The 17,154-nt window shown below is 39.9% G+C and overlaps 1 protein-coding gene across 3 annotated transcripts in view; it reads left to right on the forward strand.

Annotated features, from left to right (window-relative positions):
* The window catches only part of LOC149259601 (Thioredoxin superfamily protein), a 197,490-nt gene that overhangs the window by 159,850 nt on the left and 20,486 nt on the right, over positions 1–17,154 (forward strand). For 2 of the 3 annotated variants that reach the window (XM_089418811.1, XM_089418818.1), the window contains exons 7-9: positions 11,948–12,018; positions 12,314–12,399; positions 12,649–12,758. In XM_089418811.1, coding sequence (XP_089274937.1) covers positions 11,948–12,018; positions 12,314–12,399; positions 12,649–12,758 — 267 coding nt within the window. The remainder of the gene's footprint in view (positions 1–11,947; positions 12,019–12,313; positions 12,400–12,648; positions 12,759–17,154) is intronic. The other variant, XM_089418821.1, reaches the window with a different exon arrangement.

Below are 17,154 nucleotides of genomic sequence, written 5' to 3' on the forward strand. Positions count from 1 at the left end.
ACTAAAATAATTTTATTAGTTTGATAGACCAGTGCCTTATGAGGTTGGTGCTTAAATGATTACTTGCTAGACGATATAAGAACATAAACCATGAACAACAATCATTTATCATCCAATAATGAGGACAATGCTTTAAATATCCAGTAAAACCACAAAGTTCCTCAAAGAATGATATCCAGCAATTAAGAGAAATGAATGCTTTAAACAACCACACAGTTATTGACTAGATAGGATATGCAACTAACATTCATGCATCAACAACTTTTGAATCTGATCTTAAGTAACTGGATCTGCGAAGCAAGAGACTTTTCAATTTTTTTTTTTTTTTTTTTTTTTTAAATAAAAGCTAAAAAATTAATCTAATACTAAACTATATAAGAAAAAAAAACACTATGCCTGAAAAGTATCTTTTTCATTTTTTTATTTTTTATATCATGAAAATCTATAAAAAGGAAAATGATTCACTAAGAATTAAAATCCTAAGAATAAAATCTAAACAAAACTTTAAAGTTAAAATCTAAAGAAAACCCTAACACATTTTTTGTATTTTTATATGTATATTTTCTACAGAAATAAACCAAAATGAAATTATCAAAACTCAAAAATTTAAGTTCTAAATAAAAGAAAATCCTAAGATTTAAATTAAGCTATGACAAAATTGATTTAAATCTATATTAAACGTGAGACTGAGCTACGGTGCAAAAAACGAAACCCAACGATAAAACAAAACGAAATTACATTAAAAAAACGACTACGCTCGGGCTCCCATTTTTTATATGTGAGAATTGAAGCAAGCTAAACTGTAATTGCTAGCTGGGCGTATAAAAAAAAACGATTTGGGAAAACGACTACAGGTAACAATAAAATTTAAGCGTAATGCCCGAAAATTTAAGCGTAATGCCCACAATCCGAAGTGGTTTTCGCATATATGATTGACGTCTGAGGCGCAATGCAAAGACCAGGCACAGAAACGACTCAAAACCTACGCAGCCCAGGATGAAACTAACTGCTGAACCCAAAGGAAAAACTCAGATTTGAAATCGAAAACCACCAGAAGAAATTTGTTGAGTCTGAAGAGAAAAATCGTAAGCAAACGACCCAGCCGCTCCCACGCTATATACGCAGGTCAGCAGAACTTTAAGAGCATGAAGGGAAAAAAAAAATTACAGCGTAAGTATCTGCGTGAGCACGTGCAGGGAACGAGGATATGAGCAAAAAAGGAATACGCAAGGTTTGGCACTGACAGGGACGCAAACAACAGGAGGATTTAAATCGATGCACGCTGATGATTGTCAGCAAAACCAAATCGGAGTTTTGAATATGTATAGGAAGACGCCCAACGATGAAATCACACATAAAATTTAGCGTGGGTGTTGGTAAGGTAAATCCCCTCTGCGGACAGAGGCGATCCCACTAGCCTAACACAGAACTAGCCACAAACAAACCACGCTGCTACGCAAGTTCCTAGTTATGCATCAAAGGTAAATCAAGAAGACTAACCTGGAGTCCGACGCTATGATTGAAGCAGAGTTGATATCCTCGATCCCTTGCTCCAACAGATCATAACGAATACCTGCACATGCAAAGGAAGAGACAAATACCAACATAGAAACTACCAAGGCACAACTATATTTCAGTCAGAAAGGAAATAAATCAACATATCACCATGACAGATAATGAGATTGGAACTATAATAGCAGTCGCTCATCAATTAATAAACAGGAAAAGTTACAACCATTGTTCTGACGTCGACCCTTCTCCTGGCTGGGTGAGTAACTATATGTGTCTTGACATGCAACTCCTCTCCGGCAGCATAACCTCTCTAGCACTCATTAGCATTCTCTCCATGACCAATAATCATCACTACTATAACTCAATCACTAGCATAACACTAACACCAACACTCTCTCTTGCACTAGCACTCTCAACACTAGCCTGTCCAATGCATAATGACAAGCTTATATAGATGGAGAAGGGAGGAGGATGCGATGAACCGGGACACCTTTTGTGGAATTAGCAAAAGCCATAAAGATGGATAAAGCTCGACAAAAGACTGATTTTCTATCCTCAGAAAAGCTCCATGTAATGAAGGAAACAACAGTCGGACGTGCATTAAGGCAAAAAGCATGACTAAATTTGGTGGGCGCGACCGTTGCTCTGAGACAGGGCGCCAATGGTCGCGCCCTCTTTTGAGGATCTCCATCATTGGCGCGGGTAGGATACTGTGGACTTGCGCCAATGGAAAAAGGGCACTTTTTAGGGATGATTTGCAGAAGGTGTCTTCAGGGAACATGGAGTACATACTCAGGGGAACATAATGCAAGTGTTTTTAGCCCTTGTCACTTCTTATAACTCCCGGAATGAGTCCTCCAAGGTACGACAAGAGGAGTAACAGGGATGGTGACAAATTACTGTGTAACAGATGCCCCCTAAAGCATGAAGTCCGAGAGGTGGAGAGGGGTGAAATGCTTTATAAGAACACACACATAAGAGCACACAAGAGCACATATAGTTATTGCCGCCGAGGAGTTGTATCAAGAGACATGACTGATAGTTCAATTACAAGATGTACGTGGTATGGTCGCAGCCATCCATAAGAGAGTACATAAATAATCTAGATCCATAGTATGGACGCAGCCATCTGGTTAGGATCAATGATTTGACTAAGGTATGGTCGCAGCCATCCAGTGAATGAGTCAAGTATTAAGAATCACGCCTGGATTACAACAGACACAATCCAGGGTCTTGCGCTACATCTCGACCCGAACAAGAGTACAAGTCCAAGCATGTGAATATATGAGCTGAAGTCGAACATGCATGAACATCGCCTGATTACCAGTCAATAATGGAGACTGTTAACAGACGCGAGAGGTACCACCAATAATGACAATGGCCCTCAAGGTACTATAGGTACAATCTACGGTGTGTGAATCAATGAGCTGAAGTCGAACACCCGTAGAATCATTCGATCGGAGGCCAATGATGAAAACCTCACGTCGAACACGAAGAACCTGCCATTGAGGCATGCAGGCTCCAAGGCACCGGAAGGGAGTCTCTTGGTCAACTTCCTGGATAATGAGCTGAAGTCGACAAGGAGTGACCTTAATCGAAGGTGGGCCATAATGTTTCCCACATCATCGACACAAGACAGAGAGATAATGTCGTGAATCAAGATTGTGCGAACTATCAGAGGGAGGTTGTTTATTTGCAGAGGTCAACTTCTCTTGAACATATCGGCGACACATTAACAGAACTGGCAGTATTTGACATCAATGTATCAAAGGTCATTATGACGAGGCAATGAGTGAATGAGAGGTCAAATAGGGTACCCACATCCATGGAAGCAAGTGAAAGATATGAGATGAAATATCCCCACCCTGGACACGAAAGCAAAAAGTGCCATGTTCAAGAGCGACATACTGCCGTTATGGTAATAATTATGGTTCAAAAATTTTATTTTCCCCCACCATTTCTGGCGAGTACCCCAGTTATTTTTAACAAGCTTGATGGGGATAACATATGCTTGTGTTGTGACAAAATCCGATGTCATTAAGTTTTAACGAGTCTGACAAAGGAAGAACTCGGCGTCTTTTCTTGTTTAGAGAGTTTGAAAAGACAGCAGAAAAGGAAACTCCAGGGATGTCCTTTTTCGTAAAGTTGTGTCTCTCGGGCCCGAAAAAGTATAAAATAATACCCGAAAGAACCGCCCGATCATTACGATCGAGGAGTACTTTTCATGATTAGTGACTTTGACCTGAAAAAGTAAAAAAGCGGTCAAAACCACGTCGTTTCGTAACCACTAACGAGTTTGAAACGACAAAAACCCGGTAATCTTTTTATGTTTTAACGGTCGACAAAAAGAACTTAAAACGACCGCCCCTTATCACCATTTAACGAGTCAAGAGGAGCGACTCGGCAATCTTTCCTCTTTAAATGGTCAGAAAAGAGCTGAAAGCGGACCTCCATTTTTATTTTCTTTAACGAGTCAAAAAGGGAAAAACACTCGGCAATCTTTTCATATTTTACGAGTCAGAAAAGAGCGTACAGGCGACTCGTCCTGAAGGAACGAGTGGTATAAGGGATAGCAACTGGTTCCGGTAATGGTGGAACTTTTCTTGAAACACGTAAAGGTTAAGAGGCTGGCTAACAAGACCACTCATCGCTGCGGTTCCTCAGGAAAGGAGAAACAGCCAAGTGAAAGCGTATGATCGGCCAAAAAAGATGGTGGCGATGGAATGAAACAACCAAGGTTCATCTAGCAGAATTTTAGTGGATAAAAGGCAATCGCGGGATGTAACTGGGTTCATTTTTACACAAGCTTGAACCGTGAAGAACTTTGCTTGGATTCGGTTTCATGTTTACACAAGCTTGAAACGAAAAACTATGCTTGGGTTCGGTTTCATGTTTACACAAGCTTGAAACGAAAAACTATGCTTGTTAACAGAAAAAAGAAAGTTGTTGCATGCCCCCAGCATGATTATACCAATCGAGATACATGCCCCCTTCATGACATTCACGGAGTGGATGGAATGAAGGTTTACTTAGAAAGACTCGATTGTAGGATGCCCCCGGGCTTCAGTCACGCACCCAGTTGAGCTGCCGTCATCAGAATGACGGGGTAGGTGCTGGGGTATTTCCTGTGGAAATAAGACCATTTAGGAATGGCAAATGGCTATATGTGAAGTGTGAACCGGGGAATGAAAGCTGGTCTACGACTTTGATCGTTCTGCCTTCATGCGGAAAACACATCACTCTGAAGAGTGAGGACACAATAACACGTATGCGATAAATATAGTCTCGTCCAAGGAGTAAATTGTAATCTAACGGACCTTGGACTACCATGAGACCCATTTGGATAGTCTTCCCTTCTAACGTGATAGGTACATTGGGAAGAATTCCTAAAGGTCGAGTGACTTCTCGATGGAAACCTACAAGGCTTCTCATCTCAGGCAGAAGCAGTGGGGAACCAAGTGCTTCCCAAGCTGTTGAAGAAAGGATACTCACAGGAGATCCTTCATCAATAATTGTACTAGCCATAACCATGCGATAGACTTGAACTATAATTCGGAATGGTATGGAGGCTGGTAACCGAGGATTGACTAGGTGATCCCAATTGAAGGAAACAACCAGGTTGCTCGGAGGTGGGACTGGATAGACAGCCGGATATGCCTCTAATGGACTTTCTTCCTGTTGTGAAGAAATGAGAGGAATGCTCACTTGATCATTAACGTCTACGTCAATGAATAGAATTTGGACGGTGGGTTCGTCATTCTTGGCAGTGATAACATCATCTGAGGAGGTAACTTCTGAAGGCGAAACCGGGTCACTTGTAAGCCGGACCGTTTGACTGTTGTCTGGTTTGGATTCAGATGTAGGATCATCTAGGGGTGGAAGTTCTGAAAGCAAAACCGGGTCACTTGTAATCAGGACCGTTTGACTTTCGTCTGGTTTAGATTCAGATGTAAGAGCAGCTAAAGATGGAACTTTTGTAGGCAAAACCTTTTGAAAGACCGAGTTACTTGTAAGCTTGAACTGTGGACTTTCGGTTGGTTTGGACTCAGGGGGTTCATCTTTGATGATCAAGTAGTGCGTAGATGATGAATATAAATCACTTGTTCCGACCAGGGACTGGTATGGAACAGGCTGAGCAACATTCTTTCCGACCAGGTACTGGTCTGGAACAGGCTGAGCAACAGTCTTTCCGACCAGGTACTGGTCTGGAACAGGCTGAGCGCAGGTAGGTTCAGGAAGAGAAAGCTGGACCAAAGAGGAATCATGTTTGACCACTTGGTTAGCGGAGAGACGCTCTGCAGGTGTAACAAGACGCTCTGCAGGTGTGAAAAGACGCTGATATCCAGCGGGTAGTTGGGGTAAGGAATTCGACAGACTTGCCAAAAGACGGGAAGCTTCATCCATAAGTGGACAAAGGCGAAGGAGATGATTACCCTCACAAAGTCGACAAGGGAAACGAACCTTCCCTTTTCCGTTACCAACTAGTAAGGTGTCGTCAATTTGCGACAGCAAGGGACGAGTCGGGTCACGGGACCATATATCTAAGATCCTGGGAATGCCAGGACAATCAGAAAGAAAATGGTCCCCTTTGCACAATTGACAAGGAGACCGGAGCTTCCGCGGTGGAGCAGAAGGTAGTTCTACTTCTGATAGCTTCGTGGTAGATACGACCTTTCCCTTAGGAGACTTCTTCTTTTTGGTCTTCTTCTTCTTCTTCTTAGCCACCTGGTTAGTGAAATCCAAGGTTTCACCAGGCGAAGTAGAAGATGAGGACGCAACAATAGGCGAAGAAGGGAAGGGGTCCACCTTAGAATCAACATGGTGTTGTTTGGGTGGAGGAGGTGGTGGTGGGACAGGAGTCATCACACTTGGGACCACCGAGTTTGAAAACAACCATACGGGTAAACCAATGGTCAACCCAGGCAAAGACAATGTTGCGATATACTGAACACCAACATTTCCAACAGAAGGAAATGGGCGAGGGTACCCATCAGGAGGAACACCTTGGCCGGTGGGCACCGGAAAGGCTGCCATTGAACGAGAATTAACCCTACTCAAGCTAACGCACGCAAAATCTAATTGGGTAATGTTATCGTGGCCAATAAATTTTTAAGACACTGAACTTAACCTTTTCATTTTTTAAGAGTCGAGAAAAGGGTAAAAGATGACTCTAGTCTCCTTCGAATATTTAATGAGCACGAAGTGACAAGACGCTCACCGGCACCTTTTCGTTTAGGGAGTCCGAAAAGGATCAAAAGTGACTGCTCTGGAATTCTAGGTAGAGGGTGTGCCAAACTTTTCGCAAAACCACAGAATACTTTTTAGGGTACGGGTGGTCAATCTTCGTGAATGCTGTGTTCACTGCATTGCGAATCGTAGGGCGGCTGACACGGCTTCCTATGGATAAAGGCTTTATTCCTATAGGGGTCTCCCAATATATACTCGACGGTACGTGGGAGCACAGTCCGTATTGGCAGCTACCGTTTCACCGTGGAGGAATCACCCAACCACTCGACGATAAACTACCAGGTTTAACGACGCCGGAACACGTCTCTAACCTAGACCTCTAGAGTGTTTGCGTTATGTTCCAATGCGTTGTTATGTTCATTTGGTTCATTTTAAAGTTTACCTTTAATTATGTTTCAGTTTTTTGGTCCTATCGTATGTGATATCTCGACAACTTCTTACATGCAAACTATATGCCGGAATTAAATCAATTGATTCGATGAATTCTATCTATAGGAGGGTTGAGATCTTTTCACAAACGAAATGATCACTTCAACAAAGAACAAAGATCCTAATGCAACTAATAACAAGAAACGAAATTTTGTCTTTTTCTTTTCAATAGCAACAAATAACAATAAATGCTAACTACTATAATGCAAAAGATTTTTTGTTTTCCTTTCCTTTAAGATGGCATGATGCATGTAAACAAATTCTAAGAGATATGCACAATCCAAGTTCAGTCAATGAAATAGAACCAACTCTAAAACACAAAATGAACTACGCAAGCAAGGAAAAACACAAAAACTAGTGAACTTCAGAGAGGCTAGAAGTGAAGTATTCAGAGTATAGAAGATCAAGCTTCAACAAAGCGTTGGATAGGTGTAGAACAATCAACAAGCTGACTGGATGATCAAGAGACCGAAACTTCCCACAGAAGGCTAGACATGCAAAGTCACTGGAAATAAGCAAACAGCTGAGGGATACAGGCTAAGACCAGTCAAGCACAGTTCCAGAGGCTGAAAGAGATATATAAAGAGGCTGAATGAGCTTTCTACCCAGACACAGGCAAAATTTACAGAGCTGGCGCGACTGTCAGCCTGCAACTTGCGCTACCACAGAATTGGCGCGAGTTGCTTTTGAGCAACATGCGCCAACTGGCGCGACTGTCAGAGAAATAACCGCGCCAATCAAGCTTGCCAACTAAAAAGATAAATGGATACGACCTCAGGTCGGGTTGACAGTGCTCAGATGGGTCAAACAGTAAAGAATCAACTCAAAACTGACTCAGGAAGCTCATGCACTCAAGCAAGCAGAAGAAAATTAACATGCAAGACAGAAATCAAAGATTACTCCCCAGCGGAGTCGCCAATTTGTTGGTAAGGTAAATCCCCTCTGCGGACAGAGGTGATCCCACTAGCCTAACACAGAACTAGCCACAAACAAACCACGCTGCTACGCAAGTTCCTAGTTATGCATCAAAGGTAAATCAAGAAGACTAACCTGGAGTCCGACGCTATGATTGAAGCAGAGTTGATATCCTCGATCCCTTGCTCCAACAGATCATAACGAATACCTGCACATGCAAAGGAAGAGACAAATACCAACATAGAAACTACCAAGGCACAACTATATTTCAGTCAAAAAGGAAATAAATCAACATATCACCATGACAGATAATGAGATTGGAACTATAATAGCAGTCGCTCATCAATTAATAAACAGGAAAAGTTACAACCATTGTTCTGACGTCAACCCTTCTCCTGGCTGGGTGAGTAACTATATGTGTCTTGACATGCAACTCCTCTCCGGCAGCATAACCTCTCTAGCACTCATTAGCATTCTCTCCATGACCAATAATCATCACTACTATAACTCAATCACTAGCATAACACTAACACCAACACTCTCTCTTGCACTAGCACTCTCAACACTAGCCTGTCCAATGCATAATGACAAGCTTATATAGATGGAGAAGGGAGGAGGATGCGATGAACCGGGACACCTTTTGTGGAATTAGCAAAAGCCATAAAGATGGATAAAGCTCCACAAAAGACTGATTTTCTATCCTCAGAAAAGCTCCATGTAATGAAGGAAACAACAGTCGGACGTGCATTAAGGCAAAAAGCATGACTAAATTTGGTTGGCGCGACCGTTGCTCTGAGACAGGGCGCCAATGGTCGCGCCCTCTTTTGAGGATCTCCATCATTGGCGCGGGTAGGATACTGTGGACTTGCGCCAATGGAAAAAGGGCACTTTTTAGGGATGATCTGCAGAAGGTGTCTTCAGGGAACATGGAGTACATACTCAGGGGAACATAATGCAAGTGTTTTTAGCCCTTGTCACTTCTTATAACTCCCGGAATGAGTCCTCCAAGGTACGACAAGAGGAGTAACAGGGATGGTGACAAATTACTGTGTAACAGTGGGTGACTCACATTCGGTGAAACTATATGCAGAAAAGAAAATATACACAGGCGGTGCGTTCGACAGTCTTGAGGATCATTTTTGGACATATAATAACATGATGGTCACTTCATGCGTTGCCAGCAAAGCTAAAAATTTATGAAATGCCTTAGAACTTATCTGAGCAATAGAGTGACGTTGGCAGATTTTGATTTCAAACCTGATCTTCTTGCCTGGTGGGAAACGTTCCACGTTTATGTCACCTTGAATGATGGAATTTCGAGCACGCAGGGCCACGAAAATGTGAATAAAATGGCTTTGATGAACCCCTAGAATTTTTCAGAAAAAACCTGCAAGTCCAGAATAGAAAATCAAAACAAGAAAAGTGTGTGCAAAATCATATCAGCTAAGCAAAATTGCAGATTTCGGCCCCTTGAAAGCCAGATTCAGCAAATAATAACAGGAATAGTTTTGAATATCAGATAATGTTTCAGAACTCTCTCATGCAAACCAGAAAAGAAACTCTTAATGATTAACCCAGGGCCAAAATCAGCTAGGCTCTGCAAAGAAAAGCCTGTGGGAGTCGGCTGGTTCAGCCTAGAACTTCCCCAAACGCCCACCAGTATCCTTCACCTAAATATTTCCTGCACATCTCAAGCAACCATCAATAAAGAGAGCTAGAATGCTGCTAGATCTCAGGAAATAATGGAGATACCTGCCATTATTTCAGAAAACCCTAACAACATTCAAACCCTAGCAAGTGAGCAAGATACCTGTGCTCACAATACACTGAAAACAAGCTATTATAAACGGCTGAAAACTGAAATATGTAGAAAAATAAACATCTCACAGCAATTCCAGAGAGTAACACCAGTAAGATTTGGACCCCAAAGTCTTCTTTATTAACCAGAAATCAGATTACAAGAGAGAGCTTTTTCAGTATAGACTCACAGATCAGATAAACCTCTAAAATGACCCCCTAAGACCCTATATAAAGGAAATGATCCCAACGGCTAGTTTTGAGTGATCCATGTTGAAGCGATCTCGACCGTCGATGAGGGTTAAGACATCTCTTAATCTCATCCGTCGATTTTATTAAAAAAAGATATTTTGCATGCATTCACAAAAATATTATTATTTTATTGTTTAGGGTTTTTGCTTTATTTTATGAACTTTTTGTTATTTTTTATTTATTTCATTTTTTTAATTTTTTAATTTTTTAATTTTTAATTTATTTTATTATTTTAGTATTTCATTTATTTTCTTAAATGGATCATTCGAACTAAGCCGTTGGAAACATCACCTAGGACCTAGGACTCATGAGGGGATTTACAACATTTTTCAACCCTCAAGACACATTTCATCATGATTTTTACAATTTACATCTCAAAGGGATGAACCCACTTAATACAGACCCTCATAGAACACCCAGTTCTGCGACACAACTATAATCTAGCAGATTAACACACTAAGATTCTCCTAAAGTTCTAATGACAAAATCCATCCCGGCTTTGGGGTCAGGTTTGAAGGAAAACTCTGCCGATCGTAGATCGGTGAGACGAAAAACCTCCCGGGACGTAGATCATCATTAGAAAGTTAGGTCCACCTAGGCAATTTTACATACATGACTCTGATCTGCTTAGATTATTTACAATTCGTACATGCAGACTGGGTTTACAAAAATGATCAAGCTGTTGATGACTGTAGGCTGGCACGGACATGTCGTTCCGGTGCTATCCCTTTCTACCAAAAGGAAGGGGGTGTATTGCATGGGCGGTTGACCGGTAGTGGTCAACAGGTCTCTTAAGGCAAGCATTTGTATATATTGGGATATCTGTTCTCTTGCTTAACTTGTTTAATAATTCTAAATTAAGTACATAATAAATCTAGTAATTCCCTTTTCCTCATAATGCTGGATTAATGGATATGTGCATTTGCATCCCTAACAATCGTCATTGCTCCTTTAATTAGCATTACCTTGGGAATCAATATCCTCCTCCCTACAGACCTCATTTTTGTCACTCTTGCTTCACTTGTTTCTTCTCTTAATAGATAGTTCAACCAATTTAATGCCTTCCCTTTTTTGTCTCATAAGGGAATGGTTTCTACATATTGTGACATCCTGACTCTATTTCATCCCTATTTATGAAAAGCATAAAAGGAGATCATCAGTTGCAGTTTTTTACCTTTCAGAGTCTCACAACTGATCCACCAACCTCATGACTTGTATTCACATCTTATGCATCAATTGTTGTTTTCTAGCTTAATTCCATCAGATCATTGCACTGATAATGTGAAAAATACTTTGGACTCCCAGATTGTCATATGATAGAAGGCTCTGCTTTTGTAGTTGGTTATTGTTTTCTTTTTTCTACAATGTTCTCTTGTGTTCCTGATGATTTGGCTGTTAATGCCCCATTCAGTTTGGTCATTGGTTCGTTAATGTTAGGGTGGCTGCCTTAATGCATGAGTAACTTGGCATGTATGTAAATTGCGAGTGTAGTTTTAAATAGGGATTTCCTAACAGAGTTCACTCCCTGAAAACTGTGTAGAGATCATCTGCAAGTGATACTGGAAATCGTTTTTCTTGATTGTGCATTAATAATTGTAATGGTCCTCATAGTCACTACTATATTAAAGTTTTATCCTTGTCTGCAGCTGGGGTTGTCTGGTAACCTATTCTTTTTAAATTTCTCAGTATAAGTCATTTTATTGCTCTAAACATTTCATGCTGCAACTAATGAAGTCTAATAAATTGGTTTCAATATGTTACTGTTGTGAAAAATAATCCTGATTCTATATGACAGGTGGAATTTCAGGCTTTGTGGTCTTCCCGCTGTATTCAAGCAAGTCGATGTTTATCAGACCTTTCAATGATGTATGTCACATTGAAATGAATGCAATTTTTTCTGAAGTTGAATGTTAAGTTTCATACTATTCATTTGTAATAAGGGTTAGCTAGCTCCCTGGATAAGAGATTATGCATCGTTTTGTTTTTGGCATGGAACATGGTAACATGTATAGAGAGCACATCTTATTTACAACAGCAGAAGCTTAGTATCTTCATAGGTAGATTGTGTCTCTTCTGGCTGGCATTGATAATTGCTTTGTTATAAGTTAATCTTGCTTACTATTTCAGCAGCCAATTTTCCCTTGTGTTACTATTTGGATAGGTACTCGACTGAGAATTTGCAATTTGGATTGGTGGATTTGGGTCGCTTTCCAAATGCTGCAGCTAAATTTGGAATTACGATGAGTGGTATGGAACTGCAATGGAAAAGCCTAATTCCTTTTATGTGTATTTTTGGTTGCCTTGTAGACATAACTACAATAATTTTGCAATCAAATTATGAGCATGATTAACTTACCTAAAATTCCACTTTTAACTCTGAGACAATCAGTTACTTGTGGTATACACTTGGTGACTACGTCATGGATTTCCCCATGTTTTAATTTTATATTTAGAAGTTTCCATGCGTATGTGTAATGTGTCCTTGCAACTGTACAGTTAATATGGGGCAACTTCCAACATATATTTTATTCAAGAATGGGGTCGAACTGTCCCGTATCCCAGAGATTGATTTTGAGGCAAAAGCGGCGACTCCAACAATTACAAAGGTTTGCTTTTATGAATGTTTTAAGTGCGGATAGTTATGAGATAATTCTTGGATAAACCTTTCTTGTGATCTTGAAAAAGGTCAGGTTTTTGGTTTCATTGTAGTGACTTTTCTATTCCATCTACCAATGAATATGCCTTGGATCATGTATGCATACATTTATTGATTAAATGATATATCTATATGATCTCAAGAATGAAAAGTGCAGAAGGAAAATATACATGCAAAAACATCAGAATATGTTAGAATTTAGAATTTCTGATATATTATAAGCAAAGTTATGGAGGCACCAAGAAAAGGTAATGGAAAAAGCATTCCGAATTGCTTCCAGCAATTTTGTACAATTACCATTGGATGTAGATTGCTGAGTTCAATATGATTCGATTGTCACTTGTCATGAGTTTGATACTCAGTGACTCAATAGGATCATATTTATTTTGTGTAGAAAAGCTTAGTCCCTGAAGGTTGATTTTGATTCTTTCATTCTAGTCAAGTGTATTATCGTGGAGCCTATATATGAAGTTGAAGCTTTGTTTTTTTATTCCATATTTTCTATAGTTGCATGTGTTTTTGCATGTTTCTTATGTGCACGAACACACAAACACACCTGTTTCTGTGATTTTAAATAGAAAATACTATTTAAGTCTTTTACGAGAAACCACTAGAGGATTGGCCACATCTTCACACTTCATGCTATTATTGGGGAGCGTAGACAATGTTCTTGCAAAGCATTTTGTTGCTTTGTGGATTTTTGAAAAGCTTTTAGTTCATCTCTCAAGGAATCCTTGTTCTAAAGATTGCACAATGTTCATGTTTGAGTCTCTCATCGTTGTCATAATGAGGCTTCATGAGGAAGTTATAGGATGACTTCATTAGGAACACCATTGTGGTCAAATAGGGTTGTCTCCTCTTATTGACCTTATTTGGAATCTATGTTGATGTGTTGGAGAGTGAAGTAGAATGCACACATTGATGATGGTTTCATTTTACATCATGTTTTGATTGCACTACTCATGTTTATAGATGATATGTCCCTTTTGGCATTCTCCCTCAGAGGCCTACAAAGGCAACTTGACGACTCCCTTTGTTTTTGTGGTTATAGACACTTAGTCATCAACATTAGCAAAAATGAGATCATGATATTTTATACTTTTAGAAACACTCTATTAGGCTTCCACCTCTTATTTAAAAGGGATGAAGTGGAGATCACTACCACTTTAGTTACTTGGGGGTCTAATTCACTTGTCCTAGAATGAACATGTGGTCTAATTCCCAACCCTAACTTAGCAAGGGGTATGGGCTTATCTCCTTGCTTAAACATTGATGTTTAAATATGCACTTTTAGGATTTTCCTTGAAGATACATCTCTTTGACATGGTAATAAAGCCTATTGTACTTTATGGCATGGAGGTTTGGGGGAGTTTTCTACCAGTGGACTTGGGGTCTATTATATCATTGACATCACTCACACACACCATATAACTGGAAAAATTCTGTGGTTGTTTGATCTCCTTGAAAGTCGTTCTAGGAGCCTCCACATGCTCCTTAGCATCTCTCAGTGTCTACTCAAGCCATCTTGGCCTCCTCTTGATAGAACTAGAAGGAGCATCCAACTACTCCTCCTAATTTGCAGATTGAGTCACAACAACTGGTGGTGTTAGTCTCTCCTCAATCTTTGGAACCTCTTGTTCTTATCCTCCGTTACTGCTAGAAGGGGTTCATGTGACTTCCTAAAGGCTTAGCTCTCCTTGAACCTGATTGTTAGAAATCGGGAAGCTTTATAATTTAGTTTTGATTTCTTTGTCCATAGTAATTGCTTGTGAATTTAGTTGGATTCTTATTCAATTTTTATTATGATTCTTTCATCAAACAATTACCATGACATGAACATGAAGATCACAAAAACAAAAGAACACAAGATAAAGGCTCCAAGCCAAAGCAAAACCCCTCCAAGGGGAAAACCCAGAAGAACTCTTCTTATAGAATTGGATCAAATGAGACATCCAAGACCCAACCGACCCTCTAGATGCCAAGTCGAATGTTCCTTTTTACACAATCCATTGTCAAGAGACCTACAATAATAGATACGATAAGGCAAAACTTCGATAAAATTTATGCTCAAGAAGAAGGACTTCGACCATCCACTTCATCTCTATTCTGTCTGAGATTCAGACCAAATCCATCCAAGTGTGTGTCCAAATGAGCTTTCTCTTCCCTCTATTTATATAGTTTAGAGGGGCTGTGAATAGACATGTCCATTGGGGTAGGGCTAACTTGACATGTAGGCTGACTTGGCATCCAGAGGGGTTTTTGACCCAAAAATACATATTTAATTTTTTTTTCTTTTTCTTTTACAATAGGTCGAAATAGGACTTTGACTCTTTGACTCAAAAACCTAGAAGCATGAAGAACATGCTTGTCTAGAAAAATAATAATAATTTTTCCTTTTTCTTTTGTTTTGTTTTTACATAAAATACATAATGGTACAAATTATGAAGACCGAAACTAGTTACATTCTCCAACACTCCCTCTTAACTAGGGGGCTATTCATAATTGTACCCTTGGTACAAGGATATTCTCAAACTGAAGAGTTCTCATAAGGAGTCAGATTGGTAAGCCATTTTTAAGCATCAACATTATGACCAACATTGTCAACATAGTAAGGCCCTAACTTGAGAATCTCTTCTTATATCAGAGCATAATCTTGGGAGGCCTTATGTGAACTACCACTCTACCTCTCAAGGTACATACCCCATCCGAATGTTCACTAGGTAAGCCCTTTTAGGACTATTCTTATCTTGGATTCCCAATCCTTAAAGAATATCACTCCTCTTTGTTGAAGAATCTAGGGCAAAGTAGTGTAGTGTGATTCTTCATTACTTGATAACAATTTGTGATGCACTTTGACAATTTATCTTCTTCTTCTTATTAGTGTGTGTATTTCATCAAACTACTGCCAAAAAAAATAACAAGAATACAAAGTTTGGCTCTTTGCCAGGGACAAAACCTCTCCAGTCTTGAGAGGAAAACCCTTGGTAAGTTTTCTCTTATTGAAGCTTCTTATTTGAACAATTGCCAAACCCTAGACCCTTGACTAGGATATCCTCCAAGCATAAGTCAAATCCTTCCTCTTTCTTTTGTATAACTTCCGGCACATGGACCTCTTTCTTCTGACACTTCGTTCTTCTTTCAATTGATGGTAAGTCTGGGTATGCGTGCTCTAGAAGACATGCCTTTGATGAGACCTTTTCCTTATGATGATCCCTTCACTCTCTTAGCCAACTAATGAAGTTTTATGACTGTGGCAGGAGGGTTGTTATGACAACAGTGGCAACCTCTTTTTCTCACACGTGTGACTGTAATGGGCAATAGAACAACCCTCTTATCCTCGCTTTTCTTCCTTGGTCCTTTGCTTGAGTGGGAGGCCTTTTAGGCCTATATTTCTAGGCCAAACAAGGTAAGTGGTGGTGTTGATATGGTGCCATTGTTATGACCGTAGGGAGCCTCCCTTATTCTCGCACGTGTGGCTATTGATGCCCTAGAAACTATCTCCTTATCTTTGTTGTTCTTCCTCCTTACTTCATTATACTTGGAGACCCTTTTAGACTTTCTTTCCTTCACTTTGTCTCAGCTACTTCACAAATTTCAGAGATGATTGAGTGCGTTTATAGAGGAGTGGAAAGCCTCTATAAATAGAGGTCTGTCCCTCCTTTTTACGCTGACTTGACTGTTCATTAGGCCAGCTTGACAGTTTCATCATAATTCATCTTTTATTCATTATTTGGCTGCTTGGAGACTTCGTTGAAGCTAGGAGAGGATTTGACTTGACTTGGAGGTGTTCCCATGACCTTGTCCATTGACATACATGATCTAGCATGCCCTCAAAGGGTCTCATCATAATTACATTTTGACTTTGACTCTCTAGAAGCACTTTAAAATGTGCTTGACCTATTTTTAATGAGCAAGAAACTCATTGACAAATAATATCGAAATAATTTCTCTTTTCTTGAATAAATATAAATATCAAAATTACATTTATGAAGACCTAGCCTAGTTACATTTTCTTCAACATTCTTCAACACTCTTCGACCACTCTTGTCTTGGATACCTGTCCAATTCTCAAAGAGTGTCGGTCAACAAGAATACTTCCTATCTTGGATTCTTTATTGTCAAGGAGTATTAATCTCAGATGCTTATCCAATCCTCCATTCACCATTCTCCCTTCATGGCCTTCACTGAGACGTACAACTGTTAGTCCTAGCCTAGTGCATGACATGTGAAGAAGAATATATAAAGTCCATTATCACTCCCTCTCATTAGATTAGAGAGGAGATCCTCATTCCCTCTTGATCAGGGAATAGTCCTTGCTTCTTTTCAAACATTTAAGGGGACTTCTT

Source organism: Pinus tabuliformis, chromosome 6 (assembly GCF_031772625.1).
Source record: "Pinus tabuliformis cultivar Carrire ecotype Pingquan chromosome 6, CPIR1, whole genome shotgun sequence".
NCBI classification, from domain to species: Eukaryota; Viridiplantae; Streptophyta; class Pinopsida; order Pinales; family Pinaceae; genus Pinus; species Pinus tabuliformis.